General features: G+C 50.1%; 2 protein-coding genes across 3 annotated transcripts in view; one reads left to right on the top strand and one right to left on the bottom strand.

Moving 5' to 3' along the window:
• Positions 1 to 22,461, bottom strand: part of TAF15 (TATA-box binding protein associated factor 15) — a 72,569-nt gene extending 50,108 nt beyond the window's left edge. For both annotated transcript variants that reach the window (XM_069757270.1, XM_069757269.1), the window contains exons 1-2: positions 22,322 to 22,461; positions 6,960 to 7,002 (exon numbers count right to left, since the gene is read on the bottom strand). In XM_069757270.1, coding sequence (XP_069613371.1) covers positions 6,960 to 7,002; positions 22,322 to 22,331 — 53 coding nt within the window. In that variant the 5' untranslated portion in view covers positions 22,332 to 22,461. The remainder of the gene's footprint in view (positions 1 to 6,959; positions 7,003 to 22,321) is intronic.
• The window catches only part of RHBDD2 (rhomboid domain containing 2), a 39,842-nt gene continuing 35,650 nt past the window's right edge, over positions 22,333 to 26,524 (top strand). Inside the window, exons 1-2 of the mRNA XM_069759823.1 lie at positions 22,333 to 22,500; positions 22,619 to 22,623. Coding sequence (XP_069615924.1) covers positions 22,333 to 22,500; positions 22,619 to 22,623 — 173 coding nt within the window. The remainder of the gene's footprint in view (positions 22,501 to 22,618; positions 22,624 to 26,524) is intronic.

Here is a 26,524-nt window from a genome sequence, read left to right on the forward strand (position 1 = left end):
AATTGTTTCACTAAAGTTTAGAATGTAGCATTGTGAAAATTAAAAAATCATTTTTTCTTTCCACAAAATGATGTTTTAGCCCGCAATTTTTTTTTCCCAAGGGTAACAGGAGAAATTGGACCACAAATGTTATTGTCCAATTTGTCCTGAGTACGCTGATACCCCACATGTGGGGGGGGGGGGGGGAACCACCGTTTGAGTGCATGGCAGAGCTCGGAAGGGAAGGAGCACCGTTTGAAATGCAGACTTAGATGGAATGGACTGCAGGTGTCATGTTGCATTTGCAGAGCCCCTGATGTACCTAAACAGTAGAAACCCACCACAAGTGACCCCATATTGGAAACTAGACCCCCCCAAGGAACTTATCTAGATGTGTTGTGAGAGCTTTGAACCAACAAGTGTTTCACTACAGTTTATAACGCAGAGCCGTGAAAATAAAAAATATTTTTTTTTCCACGAAAATGATATTTTATCCCCTATGTTTTTATTTTCCCAAGGGTAACAGGACAAATTGGACCCCAAAAGTTGTTGTCCAACTTGTCCTGAGAACGCTGATACCTCATATGTTGGGGGGAACCACTGTTTGGGTGCACGGCAGAGCTCGAAAGGGAAGGAGCGCCATTTGAAATGCAGACTTAGATGGATTGGTCTGCAGGCGTCATGTTGCATTTGCAGAGCCCCTGATGTACCTAAACAGTATAAACCCCCCACAAGTGACCCCATATTGGAAACTAGACCCCCAAAGGAACTTATCTAGATGTGTTGTGAGAGCTTTGAACCAACAAGTGTTTCACTACAGTTTATAACGCAGAGCCGTGAAAATAAAAAATATTTTTTTTTCCACGAAAATGATATTTTATCCCCTATGTTTTTATTTTCCCAAGGGTAACAGGACAAATTGGACCCCAAAAGTTGTTGTCCAACTTGTCCTGAGAACGCTGATACCCCATATGTTGGGGGGAACCACTGTTTGGGCACACAGGAGAACTCGGAAGGGAAGGAGCCCTGTTTTACTTTTTCAAAGCAGAATTGGCTGGAATTGAGATCGGACGCCATGTCGCGTTTGGAGAGCCCCTGATGTGCCTAAACAGTGGAAACCCCCCAATTATAACTGAAACCCTAACCCCAACCCTAACCCTAGCCCTAACCCTAGCACTAATGGGAAAATGGAAATAAATACATTTTTTTACATTTTATTATTTTTCCCTAACTAAGGGGGTGATGAAGGGGGGTTTGATTTACTTTTATAGCGTTTTTTTGGCGGATTTTTATGATTGGCAGCTGTCACACACTAAAAGACGCTTTTTATTGCAAAAAATAGTTTTTGCATCACCACATTTTGAGAGCTATAATTTATCCATATTTTGGCCCACAGAGTCATATGAGGTCTTGTTTTTTGCGGGACGAGTTGACGTTTTTATTGGTAAGATTTTCGGGCAGATGACATTTTTTGATCGCTTTTTATTCCGATTTTTGGGAGGCGGAATGAACAAAAACCAGCTATTCCTGAATTTCTTTTAGGGGGGGCGTTTATACCGTTCCACGTGTGGTAAAATGGATAAAGCAGTTTTATTCTTCGGGTCAGTACAATTACAGCGATACCTCATTTATGTAATTTTTTTTATGTTTTGGCGCTTTTACACAAAAACTATTTTATATAAAAAAAATAATTGTTTTTGCATCGCATTATTCTGAGAGCTATAACTTTTTTATTTTTCTGCTGATGGCTTTTTTTTTGCGGGACAAGATGACATTTTCAGCGGTACCATGGTTATTTATATCCGTCGTTTTGATCGCGTGTTATTCCACTTTTTGTTCGCCTGTATGATAATAAAGCGTTGTTTTTTGCCTTTTTTTTTTTTTTTTTTTTGCGGTGTTCACTGAAGGGGTTAACTAGTGGGATAGTTTTATAGAGCGGGTCGTTACGGACGCGGCGATACCAAATATGTGTACATTTATTGTTTTTGTTTTTTTTTTACATAAATAAATGGATTTATTGGGAAATTTTTTTTTTTTTTATTTGGGGATTTTTTTTAATTTTTTTTTTACACATTCTATTTTTTTTTTTTTTTTTACTTTCTAACATTGTCCCAGGGTGGGACATCTCTGTATTTGATCAGATCGTTGATCTGACACTGTGCATAGCACACTGTCAGATCAACGATCTGACAGGCAGCTTAGCTGGCTTTCCAGCGCCTGCTCTCAGCATGCGCCGGCTAGCCAGGTCACTTCATGACCCGGAAGGAGTCCAGCGGCCATCTTGGATCCGGGGACTCCTTCCGGGTCACCGGAGCAACGCGATCTCATTGCGTTGCTCCGGTGGGAGAGCGCAGGGAGCCCCCGTCCCTGCGCGATCCCCCTCTATGCCGCTGTCACTACTGACAGCGGCATCAGAGGGGTTAAATGCCCGCGATCGGCGATAGCGCCGATCGTGGGCATTGCTGCGGGGTGTCAGCTGTCATATACAGCTGACACCCGCACCCGATCACCGCGGCGCTCAGCTCGAGACCGCGGTGATCGGTGCGCCGTACTAGTACTGCTGCTGGCACTAATGCAGTGCCGGCAGCGCAGTACTAGTACGGCGCATGTCACGAAGGGGTTAATCAGATGGCGTGGGTGCTGGGGGTGAGACTGGATCTTTGTGGATCTTAGGTAGGAGATAGATGCACGCAACCGTTGGATCCTCATTCCAGAGACCATCCCTTTGTTTAGATGTTAAAGTGCCATCGGCAACAGCTTCATCCAGAAGGTCAAATAGTTCATGCCTCTTTTTTCGATCTCTAAGTTCTTTGAGAGCTCGTCTTTCTTCAAAGCTGAGGTTATCCCTCTTAATGGTCTCAGGAATTAATTCAACTTCCTTCATCACCAGCTGAACAAAGAGGTCAATAGATGGTACTGTACTAATCTGTGGGAATTTTTTCGATTTTGGAAGGAGATATTTAGGATACTGTTTAGAGGTATCAGCCTCCAGGGCCAAGTCCTCTAGGATCTGAAGTATTTCTTCCTCTGTCTCTTCATCAGATTCCTTTGTGGGGCCTCTTCCCCTTCATCCGAGATGGCCTGGAGTCTCCTTCTTGTATTATATCTACGCGAACGGTCGTCCTTTCTCCTCTGACTAAATCTCATATGGCTTTGTTCTCCCATATTCGAGGATGAAGCGGATGTGCCAGTACTGGAAGCACTGGCCGCTTCTGACGTCGGTCCACCCCTATCCTGGGTATTAACATGGCTCCATTTGTAAACTTTATTCTCATTCTTGTCCTGAAGATCCCTCAGGAATTTTTTGTTCTTATTAGCCGCAATGACCTTTTCCCATTCATCACACGATGCATCCACATCCTTCCTAAACGTGTCCAACTCCTCCTGTGTACATTCTTTCTGGAGTTTCTTATGAATCTCATCAATCTCTAGGCCCAGCTCATTAATAGACCTTGTATTGATATCTATCAGAATAGACATAAATGTCAGCATGTGTGACATGCTTCCTCCCACTGTGTTCTTAGAGTCACGTCATTCACAGGAAAAGAAGGAAAAATTTGCACTCTTAAGCCTCTTGGGATGATATTCTTAAGTATATAGTTATCCAATGACATCTTATTCCACCATATATGGGTGCGGCGGTTTAATAAATTTTTAAAGTTTTCTTTAGTGCAGTCTTTTGTACCGGTTCCTGTGCCTGGGAATTCCCATCACCAAAAACATTAAAAGCTTGTACTGTCCTAGAAGCATCTCTGCTTCTAAAATCCATATTGGATCGGGATATAACTGACCAAAATGGAGCGCTCCTGGGGACCCACCACACCCGACGCGCGTTTCGCACCGAAATGCTTTGTTTACTTACTATGGGTCTCCACGTAAGGCACTTGTAACGCCCCTTATGGGTTCGTCACACTAGGCGTCGCCTGGTAGTTACTATGGGCGGATGTTGTCACTGCTTATGTTGAGCCGGATATTGCGCAGTGCCGTCTCGTCATTTCCGGTCCGCGGCCCCGCAGCTGTGGTCTCCACGAGGTAATACGCTAGCGCTAGTTTGAATTACGGCGTTTCAGGGTTCATCTTATGATTTGCAAACACATGTAGGCGCGGCATTCTACCTATTCTGCACATGCGTCCACAGCAGTTTCATATCGCGTTATAATGTGAGTACCATTCCTATTGGACCATTGGGATATTAATTAGATTGCTGGCCGGCACCTAACCACCCCCAGACGAAGCATTTCGGTGCGAAACGCGCGTCGGGTATGGTGGGTCCCCAGGAGCGCTCCATTTTGGTAATTATATATGCTACTTTTTACCTTTTTTACTATGTGTATAAGTGTACATGATTAATTGCACATTGGCACTTGCCGGCTTAGATTGGTCTTACCAGTGATGTTATTTATGGAACTTTTGCTCTTGGTTGCCCACCTTCTGTCTTGTGCCCTGGGTATTTCACCCGCCATTATCTATTTTTAACATGTATTGTGTTTAATAAAGATTATATGTTTTTTTACTACATGGCCTTGTGTGAAGGTTGGTTCTTTGGTGTATTATGCCTTTTATGGGGACATAGTGGATAGAGACTCAATGGAAATCTTTTCAACTGACTATGAAATCTAAATTTTCAGTAACTGGGAATTTTTTCAATTCATGCAGAATAAACTCTTAGCATTATCTCTTTGTGGTTCTATAAGTGTATCTAGACTGACATAATTTGAAAAACTAAATAGAAGAGGGCTGTCAACCAAGGGATTGATTTCTGACATTTATAGGATTCTAAATGTTTTGATGGCAGACGCTGCAGAGGAAAAGATGTATCTGATTGAAGAGCGCAAAGGTCAGAAGAAACAAAGCAAGTATGCAACTGGTTCAAGCCATCAGTCAGGAGCGCACTTGTCCCAAAACAAGCTGGAAGGTTGCGGAGCAAGGTGCTCATGTTACAAAATCCCCCTTAAAAAGGGATTTACCGTATATACTCGAGCATAAGCCGACCCCCCCTAATTTTGCCACAAAAAACACTGGGAAAACTTAATGACTCGAGTATAAGCCTAGGGTGGGAAATGCAGCAGCTACCGGTAAATTTCAAAAATAAAAATAGATACCAATAAAAGTAAAATTGAGAGGTTAAGTGTTTTTGAATATCAATATTGAATCAGGAGCCCCATATAATGCTCCATACAGTTTATAATGGGCTCCATATTAAAATATGCCCCATATAATGCTGCACAAATGTTGATTATGACCCCATAAGATGCTCCATACAGACATTTGCCCCGTATAGTGCTCCACAAATGCGGATTATGGCCCCATAAGATGCTCCATACAGGTAACTGCCCCATATAATGCTGCAAATGGCCACATAAGATGCTCCATACAGATAACTGCCCCATATAATGCTGCACATGGCCACATAAGATGCCCCATACAGACACTTGCCCCCATATAATGCTGCACATGGCCGGATAAGATGCCCCATACAGACATTTGCCCCATATAATGCTGCACATGGCCGGATAAGGTGCCCCATACAGACATTTGCCCCCATATAATGCTGCACATGGCCACATAAGGCTACTTTCACACTAGCGTTTTCTGCAATCCGTCACAATGCGTCGTTTTGCAGAAAAAACGCATCCTGCAAAAGTGCTTGCAGGATGCGTTTTTTCCCCATAGACTTGTATTGACGACGCATTTGCGACGGATTGCCACACGTCGCATCCGTCGAGCGACGGATGCTTCGTGCTTTGGCGGACCGTCGGGAGCAAAAAACGCTACATGTAAAGTTTTTTGCTCCTGACGGACCGCTTTTTCCGACCGCGCATGCGCGGCCGGAACTCCGCCCCCACCTCCCCGCACCTTACAATGGGGCAGCGGATGCGCCGGAAAAATGCATCCGCTGCACCCATTGTACAGCAAACGCATTGCGACGGGGAGATTCCGATGCTAGTGTGAAAGTAGCCTAAGATGCTCCATACAGATATTTGGCCCAAAAGCTGTTGCTGCGATTAAAAAAAAATAAAAAAAATTACATACTCACCTTTCCCGTTCCACCGCTGATCGCCGCTGTGTCTTCCCATCCTCTGCACCGACGTTCAGGAAGAGAGCGGTGCGCACTAATCGCGTCACCGGGCCCTCTGACCTGAGCGTCACTGCAGAGGACGTGGAAGACGCATCGGCGCCGCCGATGGCACGAGGAGCTGGCGAGTATCTCGCACTGCCCCCCATCATACTTACCTGCTCCTGGCGCCGTCGCTACAGGTCTGTTCCCCGGCGCCGCATTTTCTTCCTGTAGTGAACGGTCACCGGTACCGCTCATTATAGTAATGAATATGCGGCTCCACCTCTATGGGAGGTGGAGCCGCATATTCATTACTGTAATGAGCAGTACCATGTGACCGCTCAGTACAGGAAGAATCTGCTGCTGCTGGGGAAGCCAGGGAGCTGCAGGGACCGCGCCAGGAGCAGGTAACTAATTACACAGCCCCCGCTCCCCCTCCCCTGCTGACCCCTGGGTATGACTCGAGTATAAGCCAAAAAAGTGGGCTGAAAATCTCGGCTTATACGGTATCTTAAAAGCTTGCAAGTATAGGTACACTTTAAGGACTTGCACAATTTCTAGGTGTAGACATTACATATTAAAATATGACTCCTTTTTAGAATCATGAGCTATTTGGAATCATCAGAATTCTGTGCAGATATAAAGAAAAAGATCATCTAAAATAGGAAGGGAAAAAAAAAAAAAAGAATGCAGGGCTTTTATAAACAATTGGTGACAAATACCATTTCAGGATAGTGAACTCTGTGTCCACAAAAGTCTAAAAGGGACAAGGCCACCTTTACTTAAGTGCAACTTGCAAATAAGTAAAGAGACATTCATAGATTCACTGCAAAAGCTCAGAATTAAGCAGAAGGCTTGTTATCAAAGAAGCACTTTGTGGTCCTGTTCTAGCAGATTGCTGCCATATTATATTAATACATACCTTTGTTGATTTTGTCCTCCGTAACTGCCGTAATTGCCAGGATCTAAAATCAGGAGGAAAACAGAATAAACCAAATTACTTCAAAAAAAGTTTAAATCATAAATTGGACATCTCAAAAAAAGAATACATAAAAGTACATTAAGAATCTGATTTCAATCGGACATGAAGGATAAGAAACCTTAAGGGTATGTGCACACGATGCAGATTTAGTGCAGATTTAGTGCAGAACTGCAGCAGATTTTTCTGCAGCAGAAACGCTGCAGAACTGCACTGTGATTTACAGTACAATGTAAATCAATGTAAAAAAAAAAAAAAAAAGCTGTGCACGTGGTGCAGAAAAATCTGCGCAGAAACGCTGCAGATTTCAAAGAAGTGCATGTCACTTCTTTTGTGCAGTTCTGCAGCATTTCTGCACCCTCCATTAATAGAAATCCACAGTAGTAAAAAACGCACAAAAAAGGCACAAAAAAACGCACCTGCGGATTCTGCCAGGAGATGCAGATTTAGTGCAGAAAATTCTGCACCACATTTCCTACGTGTGCACAAAGCCTAAAGGTGTATTTTACAGTTCTGTTCCCAGAGGGCAAAAACGTGTTTTACAGTAGCAGCACTCTGCATGTGGAAAAAAAACAAAAAAACAACACACCCGCTGCAAAAATATATCTAGTGAACCTGTCAATTTATGCTGCAGTGCAAAGGAACGCCTTGCAGGGATTAGGAAAATAATCAGCATTGCAAAATAAAGCTGTCTGAAAAGCGCATTCTACCATTTCCAAACCCTGTTTATACTTCCACTAGATGGTGGCCCGATTACAACGTATCGGGTATTCTAGAATATGCATGGCCATGTAGTACAGCACAGAGCCACGTAGTGTACAGCACAGAGCCACGTAGTGTACAGCACAGAGCCACGTAGTGTACAGCACAGAGCCACGTAGTGTACAGCACAGAGCCACGTAGTGTACAGCACAGAGCCACGTAGTGTACAGCACAGAGCCACGTAGTGTACAGCACAGAGCCACGTAGTATACAGCACAGAGCCACGTAGTATACAGCAGCCATGTAGCATATAGTACTGCGCACATAGTATATAGCAGCCATGTAGTATATAGCAGCCATGTAGTATATAGTACTGCCTACGTAGTATATAGCAGCCATGTAGCCCACGCAGTATTTAGCTGCCGCCATCTTCCGTTCCCAGGATGCATTGCGAAATTACCCAGAAGACTTAGCGGTCTCGGGACGAGATCTGAATCTGAGCATGCGCTGCACCCAGCGGCCATTTTCCCCAGAGGCCACCGCATCACAGCAATGGAGCGGCCGGGGCCTCCGGGCTTTGAGGAAATGCCGGAGGAGCCCCGACTGACTCTGCAATAAGATACCCCGCCTTCGCCCCACAGCACAGAGCCCCGACACTGCACGAAGAGGAGCCGCCGCCCCACAGCACAGCACCCACGCAGCACAAAGAGGAGCAGCCGCCACTGCTCCCCAGCACAGAGACCCCACGCTGCAGCTACAATGAGGTAATGGGGGATACTCCACTCACACTTTCCTGTGAGACGCCCCCTCTTCATCATCGGAACCACTCCCTCTCCCCCCCCCAAAAGGCACATTAGTCACCGGCCTTATAAGACGACATACGGCGTATAAGAAGACCCGACTTTTAAGAAGATTTTATATTTTAACTGGAAAAGTTGTGGGGTCGTCTTATACGCCGGAAAAACGGTATATGTTGCTTTTTTATTATTTTTTTTAAATATATGTTTACAATTATTTAACCCCTTTACCCCCAAGAGTGGTTTGCGTTTGGAGAGCCCCTGATGTGCCTAAACATTGAAACCACTGTTTGGGCGCATGGCAGTGCTCGGAAGGGAAGGAGCGCCATTTGGAATGCAGACTTAGATGGAATGGTCTGCAGGTGTCACATTGCGTTTGCAGAGCCCCTAATGTACCTAAACAGTAGAAACCCCCCACAAGTGATACCATATTGGAAACTAGACCCCCCCAAGGAACTTATCTAGATGTGTTGTGAGAACTTTGAGCCCCCAAGTGTTTCACTACAGTTTATAACGCAGAGCCGTGAAAAAAAAAAAAAAAAAAATTGTTCCCACAAAAATTATATTTTAGCCCCCAGTTTTGAATTTTCCCAAGGGTAACAGGAGAAATTGGAACCCAAAAGTTGTTGTCCTATTTGTCCCGAGTACGCCGATACCCCATATGTTGGGGTAAACCCCTGTTTGGGCACACGGGAGAGCTCGGAAGGGAAGGAGCACTGTTTTACTTTTTCAACGCAGAATTGGCTGGAATTGAGATCGGACGCCATGTCGCGTTTGGAGAGCCCCTGATGTGCCTAAACAGTGGAAACCCCCCAATTATAACTGAAACCCTAATCCAAACACACCCCTAACCCTAATCCCAACAGTAACCCTAACCATACCTCTAAATGTAATCTAAGCCCTAACTTTAGCCCCAGCCCTAACTTTAGCCCCAGCCCTAACGGGAAAATGGAAATATATACATTTCTTTTAATTTTTCCCTAACTAAGGGGGTGATGAAAGGGGGTTTGATTTACTTTTATAGCGGGTTTTTTAGCAGATTTTTATGATTGGCAGCCGTCACACACTGAAAGACGCTTTTTATTGCAAAAAATATTTTTTGCGTTACCACATTTTGAGAGCTATAATTTTTCCATATTTTGGTCCACAGAGTCATGTGAGGTCTTGTTTTTTGCGGGACGAGTTGACGTTTTTATTGGTAACATTTTTGGGCACGTGACATTTTTTGATCGCTTTTTATTCCGATTTTTGTGAGGCAGAATGACCAAAAACCAGCTATTCATGAATTTCTTTTGGGAGAGGCGTTTATACAGTTCCGCGTTTGGTAAAATTGATAAAGCAGTTTTATTCTTCGGGTCAGTACGATTACAGCGATACCTCATTTATATCTTTTTTTATGTTTTGGCGCTTTTACACGATAAAAACTATTTTATAGAAAAAACAATTATTTTTGCATCGCTTTATTTTCAGGACTATAACTTTTTTATTTTTTTGCTGATGATGCTGTATGGTGGCTCTTTTTTTGCGGGACAAGATGACGTTTTCAGCGGTACCATGGTTATTTATATCCGTCTTTTTGATCGCGTTACTCCACTTTTTGTTCGGCGGTATGATAAAGCATTGTTGTTTGCCTCTTTTTCTTACGGTGTTTACTGAAGGGGTTAACTAGTGGGCCAGTTTTATAGGTCGGGTCGTTACGGACGCGGCGATACTAAATATGTGTACTTTTATTGTTTTTTTTTTCTTTATTTAGATAAAGAAACGTATTTATGGGAATAATATTTTTTTCTTCATTTAGGTTTTTTTTTTTTTTTACACATTTGGAAAAAAATTTTTTTAACTTTTTTACTTTGTCCCGGGGTGGGGGTGGGGGGGGACATCACAGATCGATGATCTGACAGTTTGCATAGCACTCTGTCAGATCACCGATCTGACTTATAGTGCTGCAGGCTTCACAGTGCCTGCTCTGAGCAGGCGCTGTGAAGCCACCTCCCTCCCTGCAGGACCCGGATGCCGCGGCCATTTTGGATCCGGGCCTGCTACAGGGAGGGAGGGAGGTAGGGAGACCCTCGCAGCAACGCGATCACATCGCGTTGCTGCGGGGGGCTCAGGGAAGCCCGCAGGGAGCCCCCTCCCTGCGCGATGCTTCCCTGCACCGCCGGCACACCGCGATCATGTTTGATCTCGGTGTGCCGGGGGTGGTCTGTGACCGCTCCTGGCACATAGTGCCGGACATCAGCTGCGATAGGCAGCTGACACCCGGCCGCGATCGGCCGCGCTCCCCCCGTGAACGCTGCCGATCGCATATGACGTACTATTCCGTCGGGTGTCATACGAGCCCACCCCACCTCGACAGGATAGTACGTCAGAAAGGGGTTAAAAAAATTACATTTCCTGACTTTTTTTTTTTACTTTGTCCCACTATGGGACAATCATTTTTTGCAGGCTGATCGCTTCTATAGCATGCAGATGACGCGGCATCTGCATGCTATAGAAGCTGTCAGCGCTGCACTTAGTGCACTGACACAGACTTCCTGATCATGCACTGTGCATGACAGGAAGTTTCTTAGCTCTGGTGACCCGGGTGTCGTCATGACGACATCGGGTTACCATTTCAGCGACAGGGGCACCACGTCACACCGCGGGGTCTCCGAAGCAAAGGCAAAGGGGCTGTCAGTCCCTGCACTGGCTTCCGAAATGCTGCAATCGTGTTCGATAGCAGTATTATCGGGGGTTAACCTGCCGAGAGCGTTCTGTGACCCAGTGCCGGGTGTCAGCTCTTAGAATCAGCTGACACCGGGCGGCGATCGGCCGCGCACCCCGTGTGCACGGCCGATCACTATGACGTACTACGTACTATCCGGGTCCACGGTCAGACAGGCCAAGGTCACATGGACAGGATAGTACCTCGGATGTCAGAGAAGGGTTAAAGGGGTTGCCTGGGCAAAAGAAACAGTTTCCCTGAGATCTGTTAAAAAGAAACAACAAAAAAAGCTAATTGATACTCACCCACCTAGATGCAGTGCAGGTCGCTCAGTGGTCTGGGATGACACAGCAAGGGGAGATCTTTCCATTGCACCAGCAGGACTGCGATGGCCTGCCATTGGCTGCAGCAGGTGACCTAAGCTACACATCAGATGCTCTTCTGATGCAGCAGTCCTGCCGATCGCTGATGGAATGATGACGTCCTCCTGCCGTGTCAGCAGCACAAGCCACAGAGCTGCCTACTCTGGATCTAGGAGAGTATGAATTAGTCTATTTTTGTTTAGTTTCCAAGCCCCTAGGTAAACTTTTTTTTTTTTGGCCAAGATAACCACTAACGGTTGACACCATCACTACCTTGGCTTTTGAATGGCAATAGTGAACAAAAAAAAGCAGAATATTTCCTGCAAGTGGGGTCAATATGTCAACCCCAATAATGTGTGACTTTGTATGCCCTAACTAGCGCTTCCGGCCATTGGGTGGGAAATGAGTGCATCGCCCATATGATCGGGGGTCAGCGATGCATCGGCATAACAACCAGAGGTCTCCAGTTGTTGATGCTGGATTGCTATGAGCACCACCCTGTGGTCGGCGCTCATAGCAATGCAACAATTCTACTACATAGGAGCGATCTGAGCTTCGCTCCTATGTAGCAGAGCCAATCGAGTTGTGCCAGCTTCTAGCCTCCCATGGAGGCTATTGCAGCATGGCAAAAAGTAAAAAAAAAAAAAAAGTCTTAAAAAAACAATTAAAAAACACAAATATTCACACATTTAGTATTGCCGCATTCAGAATCGCCCGACCTATCAATAAGAAAAAAGGATTAAGCTGATCGCTAAACGGTGTAGCGAGAAAAAAAAAATTGAAATGCCAGAATTAAGTTTTTTTAGTTGCTACGACATTGCATTAAAAACACGTGATCAAAAGATTATATTTGCACCAAGATGGTATACCCAGATCATGAAATATCGTAGTTACTTACCGATAACGGTATTTCTCTGAACCCATGACGGCACTAACGAGAGAGAGAGGGATCCGCCCTCAGGGACAGGAAACCCACAGGTTAAAAAGGCGGGACCTCTCCTCCACCTCAGTTGGTTTACAGAGCCTTGCAGGGAATTTCTGATTTAACTTAATTGGTTATTTTACTTAATTTATAAGTAGTGTGGACACCCATACGTGAAGGGAGGGAATATACAGGTGCCGTCATGGGTTCAGAGAAATACCGTTATCGGTAAGTAACTACGATATTCTCTTACCCCATGACGGCACTAACGAGAGAATTTCAAAGAATGAAAATTTTAGGGTGGGACTACTGCCTCAAGAACTCTCCTACCAAAAGTTAAGTCTGAGGGAGAAGATAGATTAAGCGGATAGTGCTTGAAGAATGTAGAGGGGGAAGACCAAGTGGCTGCTCTACATATTTGATCTATTGATGCTCCACCACGTTCAGCCCAAGAGGTTGCCACCGACCTGGTTGAATGAGCCTTAATTGTGTCCGGAGCTTGTTCTCCGGAAGAGGTATATGACATCTTGATGGCATCTCTTACCCACCTCGCCAACGTGGCTTTCGATGCCTTGTGACCCTTATTTGGTCCCTGAAAGCAGACAAACAGAGCCCTCCCTTTCCTACACTCCCTTGTGGCTGATAGATAGTGTGTTAGACATCTCTTTACATCTAGAGTGTGTAGAGCCTCCTCTTTTTTATTTTTTGGATTGGGGCAAAAAGATGGTAACGCTATCTCTTGAGATCTGTGGAATTTTGACGCCACTTTGGGAAGGTAAGAAGGGTCAGTTTTGAGGATTACTCTGTCATCTAATATTTGTGTTAGAGGTGGGTAGGCTGATAAGGCCTGCAGATCACTAATCCTGCGAGCTGAGGTTAGGGCCACCAATAAACAGGTTTTCCAAGATATTATTTTTAGTGAAGCCTGAGATAAAGGTTCGAACGGCGCCTTAGTTAGTGCTGAAAGGACCAAGTTCAGGTCCCAGGGAGGAGCGGTGAGATGTATAACTGGTCTGGACCTAGTAGATGCTCTAATAAATCTTTTTACCCAGTGATTCCCCGCCAAATCCTGGTTGTAAAGGGCACCCAATGCTGCAATCTGAACCTTCAGAGTGTTTGTTGCTAGGCCTTTCTCTAAACCTTTTTGAAGAAATTCTAAGATTTCCTGAATTGGCATCTGATTTGATAGGATAACTCCTGACGTGGAGAGGAACTTTTTCCAGACTTTGCCGTAGGCTCTGGTAGTTATAGGTTTTCTACTGGCCAGCAGGGTAGAAATTAGATTTGAAGAAAACACCCTTTTTGTTAATAGTTCCCTTTCAAAAGCCAGGCCGTCATGTGCAAACTTTTTATTTGAGGGTGATTCACTGGCCCTTGATGCAGAAGGTCTGGGATATCTGGGAGTACCCATGGATCCGCTATGGACATTAGGCGTAGCCATGGGAACCATACTCTTTTCGGCCAGAACGGAGCCATCAGTATCACTTTGGCTCTGTCTTCCCTGATTTTCTTCAAGACTAAGGGAATTAGCGCTATCGGAGGAAACACATAAGCTAGATGGAATTTCCATGGAATTAACAACGCGTCTATAGCCACTGGACTCCCCCGAGGATCTATCGAGCAGAAGGCCTCCGTTTTCCGATTTTGATTGTTTGCAAATAGATCTATATCCGGGGCCCCCCAAAGATCCACTATGCGTTTGAATATACTTGTATTTAACTCCCATTCCCCCTGTTTTAATTGGGTTCTGCTTAGAAAATCTGCAGTTTGATTTTCTGACCCTTTTATGTGAAGGGCTGTCAGGGAGGACAAGTTGGCTTCTGCTTGTGACATGATAAAATTTGTCACTTTCATTAGGGATTGAGACCTCGTCCCTCCCTGATGGTTTAAATATGCTACTACCACCCTGTTGTCCGTCAGTACTCTCACGTGGTGGGAACGGAGGGAAGTTAAAAAATGATTGATGGCGTACTGAACTGCTAAAAGCTCCTTCATGTTTGAAGTAAGGTCTTTTTCTTCTACTGACCAAGGACCTTGGGCAATTTGCCTGTTTAGGTGGGCCCCCCACCCCCAAGGGCTTGCGTCTGTGGTCAGGATTATCGAGACCGGCCATACCCATGGAACCCCCCTCCTGAGATTGGACGGGTCTGTCCACCAAGCTAAGGAAGTTTTTGTCCGAGAGGATATTTTTAATTGCTTTTCTAAATTTCCTCCTGCGTGGGATACCGCCTCTAGTATTTCCCACTGGAGATCTCTCGAGTGGCTCTGAGCCCACTGTACCGCTGGGATACAGGATGTCATCGACCCCAGTATGGACATGGCTCTCCTTAGAGAGATCAGAGGAGAGATACTCAACTGATTCACTAGATGTATCATGTTGGATACTTTTTCTTCCGGCAGACGACACTCTTGCTTTGTTGAGTCTATTACTATCCCCAAGTACAACTGTACTTGAGATGGGATAAGCCTGGATTTTTCCAGGTTCAAAAACCATCCTAGATTCGATAGGGCTACCATCACTCTGTTTAGTTGCTGGCTGCAATGTAGAGAGGAACTGCCCATCACTAGGAGGTCGTCCAGATAAGGCACAATCAATATGTTTTGTTCCCTTATATGGGCCATTACTTCCGCCATTAATTTTGTGAATACTCTCGGGGCAATGGCTAGACCAAACGGAAGAGCCCTGTATTGGTAATGTTTCAGTTCCCCTTGTATCATTACTGCAACCCTGAGATATTTCCGGAAATCCGGATGGATTGGCACATGATAGTATGCGTCCTTTAAGTCTATAACAGTCATGAAACAAGACGGGATAAGGTATCTGACACATGATTTTATTGTCTCCATTTTGAATTTTTCTATTACCAGGTATCTGTTTAGTTGTTTCAAATTTATAATTACTCTGAAAGTTCCGTCCGGTTTTGTTCGAAGAAAGAGCGGAGAATAAAACCCCCTCGTCTCTTCCTGTTGTGGAACTTCCTGTAAGACTTTCTTCTCCAGAAGACTGAGAACTTCTCTCTGGATGCTCAGCTGCTCGATCTCTGACTTTCTTCGTGGTGTGACCACAAACTGATTGTGTGGCATTGTGTGAAAGCTTAGTCTTAGGCCCGTCTTTATGATGTTTAGAGTCCAGGCACTTCCAGAAATTTTTTCCCAGGTTGGAAGAAAGTGGGTCAGTCTCCCTCCTACCTGGGGCACACCCTCATTGTGGCTGTTTTTTATTATCCGGCTTGTTGAACATGAAACCTCCTCTTTTGAATTTTCTGTCTTCCCACCCCTCCTTTTGATTTTTTGGGGGGCGTCTTTGTGTGAACCTCCTTCCTCGAAAGGGCCGCCTATAAGATTGATTTAGGAATCCCGGAAAGGCTTTCTTTTTATCAACCGCTTTTTCGAGGACATCGTCTAGGGTGGGACCGAACAAATATTCACCTTCACACGGAATGGAACACAACTTAGCTTTAGTTTGCAGGTCCCCCGGCCAGCACTTTAGCCATAATGCTCTCCTAGCCGCATTTGAGAAGGAAGCCGATCTTGCCGTCAGTCTAACTGAGTCTATTGAGGCATCTGCTAAATATGCAGCGGCCCCTCTCATCGCTGACACAAGAGTCTAGTATAGACTCTCTCGGGGTTTTATTTTTTAATTGAGTCTCTAAATGATCCAGCCAGACCATTAGTGCTCTAGCTGTACACGTAGCAGCTATACCGGGTTTTAGCCCCCCGCTGGCGGCCTCCCAGGACCCTTTTAGGAAGACATCGGCCTTTTTATCCATAGGATCCTTGAGGGTCCCCATATCTTCAAAAGGCAGAGCGAACTTTTTAGAGGCTTTCGCGATGGCGACGTCTAATTTTGGCGCTTTTCCCCATGAGGCGCAGGCTGGGTCATCAAATGGGTATTTCTTTTTGGTGTTAACAGTACTTTTTTGTCTGGTCTTTTCCACTCCTTTTTTTATAAGGGCTTGAATTTTTTCATTTAATGGGAACACTCTGTACTTCTTTTGTTCCAGGCCACTAAACATAAGATCTTGTACAGATTTTTTGGAACGAGTGTCTGCCAGACCCATTGTCGCCCTAACCATTTTCACCAACGCATCCGTTTCATCTATTGGGAAACAGTTGCGACCGCTTTCTGAAGATGCGGAGGAGGATGATGAAGCTGTAGAGCTATCAGAATCCCCACTCGTACTATCTCCCTCGCTGGAGCTGTAATCTGGAGATTTTTCTTTATGTTTTCTTTTACGGTTTTTTACGCTTTTTAATGCGTCTGCTACTTGGGTTTTAATTAAATCTTTTAATTCAGATGTGAAACTTGGTGTCTCCTCATCAATGGTGTTCTTAATACATGGCGCACAGAGTTTTTTAACCCATGAATCCGGCAAATCTGCTGAACAAAGCGGGCATACTCTATGTTTACTTTTCCCCTGGCATTTCTTTCCCTAGGAAACAATAAACCCCTATTAGAATTTACACTTTCACGGAGGTCACTTACCCTCCTAATGTGAGGAAGATACCGGCTGTGGCTTTGAGGATGCCTCCTCCACTTGAACCACCATCTCCCTCCTGGATCCACCAGAGCCTCTGCTACGCTGGGATCCTGAGCTGCTGCGCTGCGTGGGTTTTCTTGAGGAATGGCGCTCCTTCGGGTTCTTTGTCACAGGGGCCTGTGAAATTTCTTCCACCGACTGCTCTATTCCACTCATGGTGGTAATCTCTGAGCAGCGGTATACCCCTTTCCTTCTGGATATATACTAATGGAGCGGCGCCAGGCAACTTCCGGTTTACCCAGAGGTGCCCTGCGCCGCCCCGGAAGTGACCCCCACGCCTGCGCAGTAAGTCGCCGAACCCCGCGCGCGCGCTCACTGTTTGCCGGCTCACAGGAGGGACGGAGCTTCCGCAGCCGCCGCTGCTCCCAGCGTTCTCCTGTCGGTGACCGGCGTCACCACCTCCTGTGTGCTTTATGGATCGGTGGAGAAAACCTCCAGGTAGCCGCCGCTACCTATTGCCGATCATCCCTTTGAAAAGGAAGAGGCAGGCTTTCTCGGCATCCTCTTCACTGCCTCCCCTCTGCGCGCATCTACGAGGCCCGCCGACCCCGGATCGCACCCTCAGGGAGGAATCCACCTGAGACCGTGGCAGGGCCCCCCGCTGCCTGAACTCGGCCTGATGGTCCCTGGACTCCTGGATGGTGAGTTGTGGGATCCCCGTCGGGGACAGGAAACCGAACTGAGGTGGAGGAGAGGTCCCGCCTTTTTAACCTGTGGGTTTCCTGTCCCTGAGGGCGGATCCCTCTCTCTCTCGTTAGTGCCGTCATGGGGTAAGAGAAAATGGAGATGCTACGTGTATCTGAAAATGGCGCAATTTTTTTTTTTTATAAGAAAGTTTGGAATTTTTTTTTCACCACTTAGATAAAAAATAACTTAGACATGTTTGGCGTCTATGAACTCGCAATGACCTGGAGAATCACAATGGCAGGTCAGTTTTCCCATTTAGTGAACCTAGCAAAAAAGCCAAATAAAGAAAAATAAATGAGGGATTGCACTTTTTTTTTGCAATTTCCTAGCACTGATTTTTTTCCCCCATTTTCTAGTACACGACATGCTAAAACTAATGAGGTCGTTCAAAAGTACAACTCGTCCCGCAAAAAAAAAATCCATCACATGGCCATATTGATGGAAAAAAAAAAAAAAAAAAAAAGTTATGGCTCTGGGAAGGAGGGGAGCGAAAAACGAAAACACCTTTGGTCATGAAGGGATTAATATATAAAAATAATTTTAATAAAAAGTAAACAAAAAACTTAAAGGGGTTTTCTGGTTTTGGACCCCTATCCACCAGGTAGTTTACTTACCCTCTGCTGCTACATCTTACAGTTTGTTGCCTTCTGTAGAGCTGCCTTCCTATCAACAAGGCATCCAATCTGTGAGTTCAGTGGCTCAGGTCGCCAACTTGGACAGCGCCACTAAGCTCAGTGATTGACTGCAGTACCACACGCAACATTGGCGCTGTCCACAATAGCAAACTCTAGAAGCGGTGAAAACTCTGCACTGGACCCAGGGAGGGTGAGTAAAGCTATTTTTTTTTTTTTTTTTTAATTCCTGGAATTGGATTCGCCCTATAAAAAGTATTTGTTGCACTTTGTGGTCTTTAAGTTAAGGTACCGTCACATTAAGCGACGCTGCAGCGATATAGACAACGATGCCGATCGCTGCAGCGTCGCTGTTTGGTTGCTGGAGAGCTGTCACACAGACAGCTCTCCAGCGACCAACGATGCCGAAGTCCCCGGGTAACCAGGGTAAACATCGGGTTACTAAGCACAGGGCCGCGCTTAGTAACCCGATGTTTACCCTGGTTACCATTGTAAATTTAAAAAAAAACAAACAGTACATACTTACATTCCGGTGTCTGGTCACGTCCCTCGCCTTCAGCTTCCCGCACTGACTGTGAGAGGCGCGCCGGCTGGCCGTAAAGCAGAGCGGTGACGTCACCGCTGTGCTCTGCTTTACGGCCGGCCGGCGCTCACAGTCAGTGCGGGAAGCTGAAGGCGAGGGACGTGACCAGACACCGGAATGTAAGTATGTACTGTTTGGTTTTTTTAAAATTTACAATGGTAACCAGGGTAAACATCGGGTTACTAAGCGCGGCCCTGCGCTTAGTAACCCGATGTTTACCCTGGTTACCAGTGAAGACATCGCTGACACACACACGCCGATTCAGCGATGTCAGCGGGAGATCAGCTACCAAAATAAAGTTCTGATCATTCCCCAGCGACCAACGATCTCCCAGCAGGGGCCTGATCGTTGGTCGCTGTCACGCATAACGATTTCGCTAACGATATTGTTGCTACGTCACAAAAAGCAACAATATCGTTATGTGTGACGGTACCTTTATTCATTTTCCCTTGATCATATTCGTAAGGGGGTCAGTATAAAATATAACTTTTAATCAACTAGTTAATGGGAACCTGTCAGCAGGATTGTGCACAGTAACCTACAGAGTGTCGGCGCCGTTATACTGATTACAATGATACTTTGGTTGATTAAATCTGTCTTGTGGTTGTTGTGTAATGTTTATTTTCAGTTTTGTGTTAACGAAATGCTCGTGCCCTATGGGGGAGGTCTTCATGTGGTGCTCTGATTAGTATTCATAATACAGACTGCTGACAGGGCACTGATCCCTCACTGACTTGCCCCCTAGTTTACCTAATGAATAGATATTAATCTGTACAATAGTGAAGAAAAAAAATCCCTTCTGCAGGCAGGTGTCAGCCGTGGCACCTGCGCTGCAGCATAATCAATGTGAAAAATGGCACCTGAGCAGTAGCAGCTATCGATATGTAGGGAGATCCAATAGCTGCTATTGTGCAGGCCGCAACATTTTTCTGAAGAAAAAAAAATGTCCTCCTCCAAGATGGGGAAGCCTGCGCAATAGCAGTTATCGTATCTCCCTACACATCGATAGCTGCTACTGCTCAGGCGCCATTTTCACATTGATTTTTATTTTTTGTACTTGCTCAATAACATCAAGAACAGTTATTACTAGGACGCTAGTAAAGGTATTTTTTCTTTAGTATGTACAGATATTCATTATGCAAACTAGGGGGCAGGTCAGTGAGGGATCAGTGACCTGTCAGCAGTCTGCATTATGAATACCTAATTAGAGCACCACATGCAGACCCCCACACACAGGCCGCCCCGGGGCACGAGCATATCATTAACTCAAAACTGAAAATAAAGACTAAACAACAACAAGACAGATATCATCAAGGTATCATTGTAATCAGTATAACGGCGCCGACCTGACACTGTCTGTAGGTTACTGAGCACAATCCTGCTGACAGGTTCCCTTTAAAAACTAAAATTAGGACACAAAAAACGCATGACATAAAGGTACCGTCACACTTAGCGACGCTGCAGCGATACCGACAACGATCCGGATCGCTGCAGCGTCGCTGTTTGGTCGCTGGAGAGCTGTCACACAGACAGCTCTCCAGCGACCAACGATCCCGAGGTCCCCGATAACCAGGGTAAACATCGGGTAACTAAGCGCAGGGCCGCGCTTAGTAACCCGATGTTTACCCTGGTTACCAGCGTAAAAAAACAAACAGTACATACTTACATTCAGCTGTCTGTCCCTTGCCGTCTGGTTCCTGCACTGACTGCTGGCCGTAAAGTGAAAGTGAAAGCACAGCACAGCAGTGAGTCACACAGCGGTGACTCACCGCTGTGGCTGTGCTCTGCTTTCACTTTACGGCCAGCAGTCAGTGCAGGAACCAGACGGCAAGGGACAGACAGCTGAATGTAAGTATGTACTGTTTGTTTTTTTTACGCTGGTAACCAGGGTAAACATCGGGTTACTAAGCGCGGCCCTGCGCTTAGTTACCCGATGTTTACCCTGGTTACCAGTGAAGACATCGCTGAATCGGTGTCACACACGCCGATTCAGCGATGTCTGCGGGAGATCCAGCGACGAAATAAAGTTCTGGACTTTCTTCCCCGACCAGCGACATCACAGCAGGGGCCTGATCGTTGCTGCCTGTCACACTGGACGATATCGCTAGCGAGGACGCTGCAACGTCACGGATCGCTAGCGATATCGTCTAGTGTGACGGTACCTTTAGACGTATTAAAATCAAGTCATGCTGTTTCCCCAAATAACCAAACAATCACCAGTAGGTGTACCAAGGGGAAAGTAACAATGGACTATTCTACAGCTATAGGATCAAGCTCAGAAGGTCCTGTACTGTGCAAATAGAGCATCCTTAAGGTTATGTGCACACAGACTGGGGTGCAGAATTTTCTGCACAAAATCCTCATCTCCTGGCAGAAAACGCAGGTGCGGATTTGCCGCGGATTTTGTGTGTTTTTTTACCCCTGCAGATTTCTATAATGGAAGGTTTCAGAAACGCTGCAGTTCTGCACAAAAGTAGTGACATGCTCCTTCTTTTGATCCGCAGCCTTTTTCATGCGGATTTTTCCGCACCATTAGCACAGCATTTTTTTTCCTATTGATTTACATTGTACTGTAAATCACTTTGCAGAACTGCAGCGTTTCTGCGTGGAAAAATCCGCTGCGGATCCGCAGTAAATCCGCATCGTGTGCACACAGCCTATGTGTATAAGGAGGGAACGTTTACCCAACACACACCATAACCACAGAGGGTCCGATTAGAGGTCTGCAGATGCATTTCCTAAACCTGAGCAGCCTTCTAAACTATTTGCCTAATCGGACCTTGGTTCTGGTGTGTGAGGGGTATTATACACACAAGGACATTCGGTTTACACAGTCCAGGACCTTCTGGCAATTGCTGCGCTTGTTACTTTCCCCTCGGTACACCCACTGGTGATGAGGTGTGGTTATTTGGGCCATTGGAATGACTTAATTTTAATACACCTTATATATGGAGTGTCTTGTTTTTTGGGGTCCTTGTTTTGGTTTTCAACGAGGTAAGAGTTTTTTAACAGGCCCCTTTGTTAATATTGATATCACCTTCACTATGGAGGGATCTGTGTACTGTTAGTTGCTATTTTTCTATTGACCAAATAGAGCAGAAAAATATAAATGAATAATAAATACATAGAATTTGGCCCCACATACAAAAAAGGAAAACGCTTTAAAGGATGGAAACAACCCCCCGGTTCAGTCACCGTACGACGAGTACCTCAGCCAGGGGACACGGTGTGGCCCCCACAGCACAGGACACAGCGTGCACCAGAGCTATGGCCACAGGCAGGCCCGAGCACACCCCGGCGCCATTATGCGGACCGCGCTCCCGCAGCCAGGCCCCACGGACACGTCTGAGGCACATGGCAGCGCCGGCTCCCTACCTGAAGACATGATGGCGGCGATGTGGCGGACACTGGAGCAGCAGAAGATCAGCCCTGCGCTCGGCTCCGACAATCACGTCACGCTAGAGAACGTAAGAACGGCGCGAAATGAGCGTGCGTCCCCACGTGACGAGGCTCGGCGCTGTCACGTACAGAACTGCCGGAAAAATACGAGTGACGTAAGCCAGCGCGCGGGGTTACTGGTCACGTGGTTAAGTTCTTTGCGTGCGTGTCGTAAAGTGACAGAAAGCGAGACTTGACATGCGATAACTTGCAGTTTCCTTTTCTTTTTCATAGAAATGGTTTGTATGGACCCGGGTTGTACACGGAGAGGGAATGGTTTCCTGCATGTTATAACGGATGTGTGCCGCTCACATTGGCAGGAGAGCACAGGAGGACGGTGGCTGGAATGTATGGGGTCTCTAGCCCCGCCCCCAAATAATGTGGAGGGGAGTCCGGGTCTTCATATGGAATCAGTAGGGGTGAGAGGAGCTGTACAGCATGCGGCCCAACTGTGCAGGACCCGAGCGTGCTGAGGAGATTGTGGCCACGCATCAAACCATACCATGTCAGAGGGACATTCAGCAGGTGCCCGAGACTGCAGGGCGTAGCTCCAAAGCCAGAACTTTCTGCCGTGTCCGGGGCTGTCCGCCGTGTCCGGGGCTGTCCGCCGTGTCCGGGGCTGTCCGCCGTGTCCGGGGCTGTCCGCCGTGTCCGGGGCTGTCCGCCGTGTCCGGGGCTGTCCGCCGTGTCCGGGGCTGTCCGCCGTGTCCGGGGCTGTCCGCCGTGTCCGGGGCTGTCCGCCGTGTCCGGGGCTGTCCGCCGTGTCCGGGGCTGTCCGCCGTGTCCGGGGCTGTCCGCCGTGTCCGGGGCTGTCCGCCGTGTGTGTGACTGTCTGCCGTGTCCGGGGCTGCCCGCCGTGTGTGTGACTGTCTGCCGTGTCCGGGGCTGTCCGCCGTGTCCGGGGCTGTCTGCCGTGTCCGGGGCTGTCTGCCGTGTCCGGGGCTGTCCGCCGTGTCCGGGGCTGTCCGCCGTGTCCGGGGCTGTCCGCCGTGTCCGGGGCTGTCCGCCGTGTCCGGGGCTGTCCGCCGTGTCCGGGGCTGTCCGCCGTGTCCGGGGCTGTCCGCCGTGTCCGGGGCTGTCCGCCGTGTCCGGGGCTGTCCGCCGTGTCCGGGGCTGTCCGCCGTGTCCGGGGCTGTCCGCCGTGTCCGGGGCTGTCCGCCGTGTCCGGGGCTGTCCGCCGTGTCCGGGGCTGTCCGCCGTGTCCGGGGCTGTCCGCCGTGTCCGGGGCTGTCCGCCGTGTCCGGGGCTGTCCGCCGTGTCCGGGGCTGTCCGCCGTGTCCGGGGCTGTCCGCCGTGTCCGGGGCTGTCCGCCGTGTCCGGGGCTGTCCGCCGTGTCCGGGGCTGTCCGCCGTGTCCGGGGCTGTCCGCCGTGTGTGTGACTGTCTGCCGTGTCCGGGGCTGCCCGCCGTGTGTGTGACTGTCTGCCGTGTCCGGGGCTGTCCGCCGTGTCCGGGGCTGTCTGCCGTGTCCGGGGCTGTCCGCCGTGTCCGGGGCTGTCCGCCGTGTCCGGGGCTGTCTGCCGTGTCCGGGGCTGTCCGCCGTGTCCGGGGCTGTCCGCCGTGTGTGTGACTGTCTGCCGTGTCCGGGGCTGTCCGCCGTGTGTGTGACTGTCTGCCGTGTCCGGGGCTGTCCGCCGTGTCCGGGGCTGTCTGCCGTGTCCGGGGCTGTCCGCCGTGTCCGGGGCTGTCCGCCGTGTCCGGGGCTGTCCGCCGTGTCCGGGGCTGTCCGCCGTGTCCGGGGCTGTCCGCCGTGTCCGGGGCTGTCCGCCGTGTCCGGGGCTGTCCGCCGTGTCCGGGGCTGTCCGCCGTGTCCGGGGCTGTCCGCCGTGTCCGGGGCTGTCCGCCGTGTCCGGGGCTGTCCGCCGTGTCCGGGGCTGTCCGCCGTGTGTGTGACTGTCTGCCGTGTCCGGGGCTGCCCGCCGTGTGTGTGACTGTCTGCCGTGTCCGGGGCTGTCCGCCGTGTCCGGGGCTGTCTGCCGTGTCCGGGGCTGTCTGCCGTGTCCGGGGCTGTCCGCCGTGTCCGGGGCTGTCCGCCGTGTCCGGGGCTGTCCGCCGTGTCCGGGGCTGTCCGCCGTGTCCGGGGCTGTCCGCCGTGTCCGGGGCTGTCCGCCGTGTCCGGGGCTGTCCGCCGTGTCCGGGGCTGTCCGCCGTGTCCGGGGCTGTCCGCCGTGTCCGGGGCTGTCCGCCGTGTCCGGGGCTGTCCGCCGTGTCCGGGGCTGTCCGCCGTGTCCGGGGCTGTCCGCCGTGTCCGGGGCTGTCCGCCGTGTCCGGGGCTGTCCGCCGTGTCCGGGGCTGTCCGCCGTGTCCGGGGCTGCCCGCCGTGTGTGTGACTGTCTGCCGTGTCCGGGGCTGCCCGCCGTGTGTGTGACTGTCTGCCGTGTCCGGGGCTGTCCGCCGTGTCCGGGGCTGTCTGCCGTGTCCGGGGCTGTCTGCCGTGTCCGGGGCTGTCTGCCGTGTCCGGGGCTGTCTGCCGTGTCCGGGGCTGTCCGCCGTGTCCGGGGCTGTCCGCCGTGTCCGGGGCTGTCCGCCGTGTCCGGGGCTGTCCGCCGTGTCCGGGGCTGTCCGCCGTGTCCGGGGCTGTCCGCCGTGTCCGGGGCTGTCCGCCGTGTCCGGGGCTGTCCGCCGTGTCCGGGGCTGTCCGCCGTGTCCGGGGCTGTCCGCCGTGTCCGGGGCTGTCCGCCGTGTCCGGGGCTGTCCGCCGTGTCCGGGGCTGTCCGCCGTGTGTGTGACTGTCTGCCGTGTCCGGGGCTGCCCGCCGTGTGTGTGACTGTCTGCCGTGTCCGGGGCTGTCCGCCGTGTCCGGGGCTGTCTGCCGTGTCCGGGGCTGTCCGCCGTGTCCGGGGCTGTCCGCCGTGTCCGGGGCTGTCCGCCGTGTCCGGGGCTGTCTGCCGTGTCCGGGGCTGTCCGCCGTGTCCGGGGCTGTCCGCCGTGTGTGTGACTGTCTGCCGTGTCCGGGGCTGTCCGCCGTGTGTGTGACTGTCTGCCGTGTCCGGGGCTGTCCGCCGTGTCCGGGGCTGTCTGCCGTGTCCGGGGCTGTCTGCCGTGTCCGGGGCTGTCCGCCGTGTCCGGGGCTGTCCGCCGTGTCCGGGGCTGTCCGCCGTGTCCGGGGCTGTCCGCCGTGTCCGGGGCTGTCCGCCGTGTCCGGGGCTGTCCGCCGTGTCCGGGGCTGTCCGCCGTGTCCGGGGCTGTCCGCCGTGTCCGGGGCTGTCCGCCGTGTCCGGGGCTGTCCGCCGTGTCCGGGGCTGTCCGCCGTGTCCGGGGCTGTCCGCCGTGTCCGGGGCTGTCCGCCGTGTCCGGGGCTGTCCGCCGTGTCCGGGGCTGTCCGCCGTGTCCGGGGCTGTCCGCCGTGTCCGGGGCTGTCCGCCGTGTGTGTGACTGTCTGCCGTGTCCGGGGCTGCCCGCCGTGTGTGTGACTGTCTGCCGTGTCCGGGGCTGTCCGCCGTGTCCGGGGCTGTCTGCCGTGTCCGGGGCTGTCTGCCGTGTCCGGGGCTGTCCGCCGTGTCCGGGGCTGTCCGCCGTGTCCGGGGCTGTCCGCCGTGTCCGGGGCTGTCCGCCGTGTCCGGGGCTGTCCGCCGTGTCCGGGGCTGTCCGCCGTGTCCGGGGCTGTCCGCCGTGTCCGGGGCTGTCCGCCGTGTCCGGGGCTGTCCGCCGTGTCCGGGGCTGTCCGCCGTGTCCGGGGCTGTCCGCCGTGTCCGGGGCTGTCCGCCGTGTCCGGGGCTGTCCGCCGTGTCCGGGGCTGTCCGCCGTGTCCGGGGCTGTCCGCCGTGTCCGGGGCTGTCCGCCGTGTCCGGGGCTGTCCGCCGTGTCCGGGGCTGTCCGCCGTGTCCGGGGCTGTCCGCCGTGTCCGGGGCTGTCCGCCGTGTCCGGGGCTGTCCGCCGTGTCCGTGGCTGCCCGCCGTGTGTGTGACTGTCTGCCGTGTCCGGGGCTGTCCGCCGTGTCCGGGGCTGTCCGCCGTGTCCGGGGCTGTCCGCCGTGTCCGGGGCTGTCCGCCGTGTCCGGGGCTGTCCGCCGTGTCCGGGGCTGTCCGCCGTGTCCGGGGCTGTCCGCCGTGTCCGGGGCTGTCTGCCGTGTCCGGGGCTGTCTGCCGTGTCCGGGGCTGTCTGCCGTGTCCGGGGCTGTCTGCCGTGTCCGGGGCTGTCT

Source organism: Ranitomeya imitator, chromosome 3 (genome assembly GCF_032444005.1).
Source record: "Ranitomeya imitator isolate aRanImi1 chromosome 3, aRanImi1.pri, whole genome shotgun sequence".
NCBI lineage: Eukaryota > Metazoa > Chordata > Amphibia > Anura > Dendrobatidae > Ranitomeya > Ranitomeya imitator.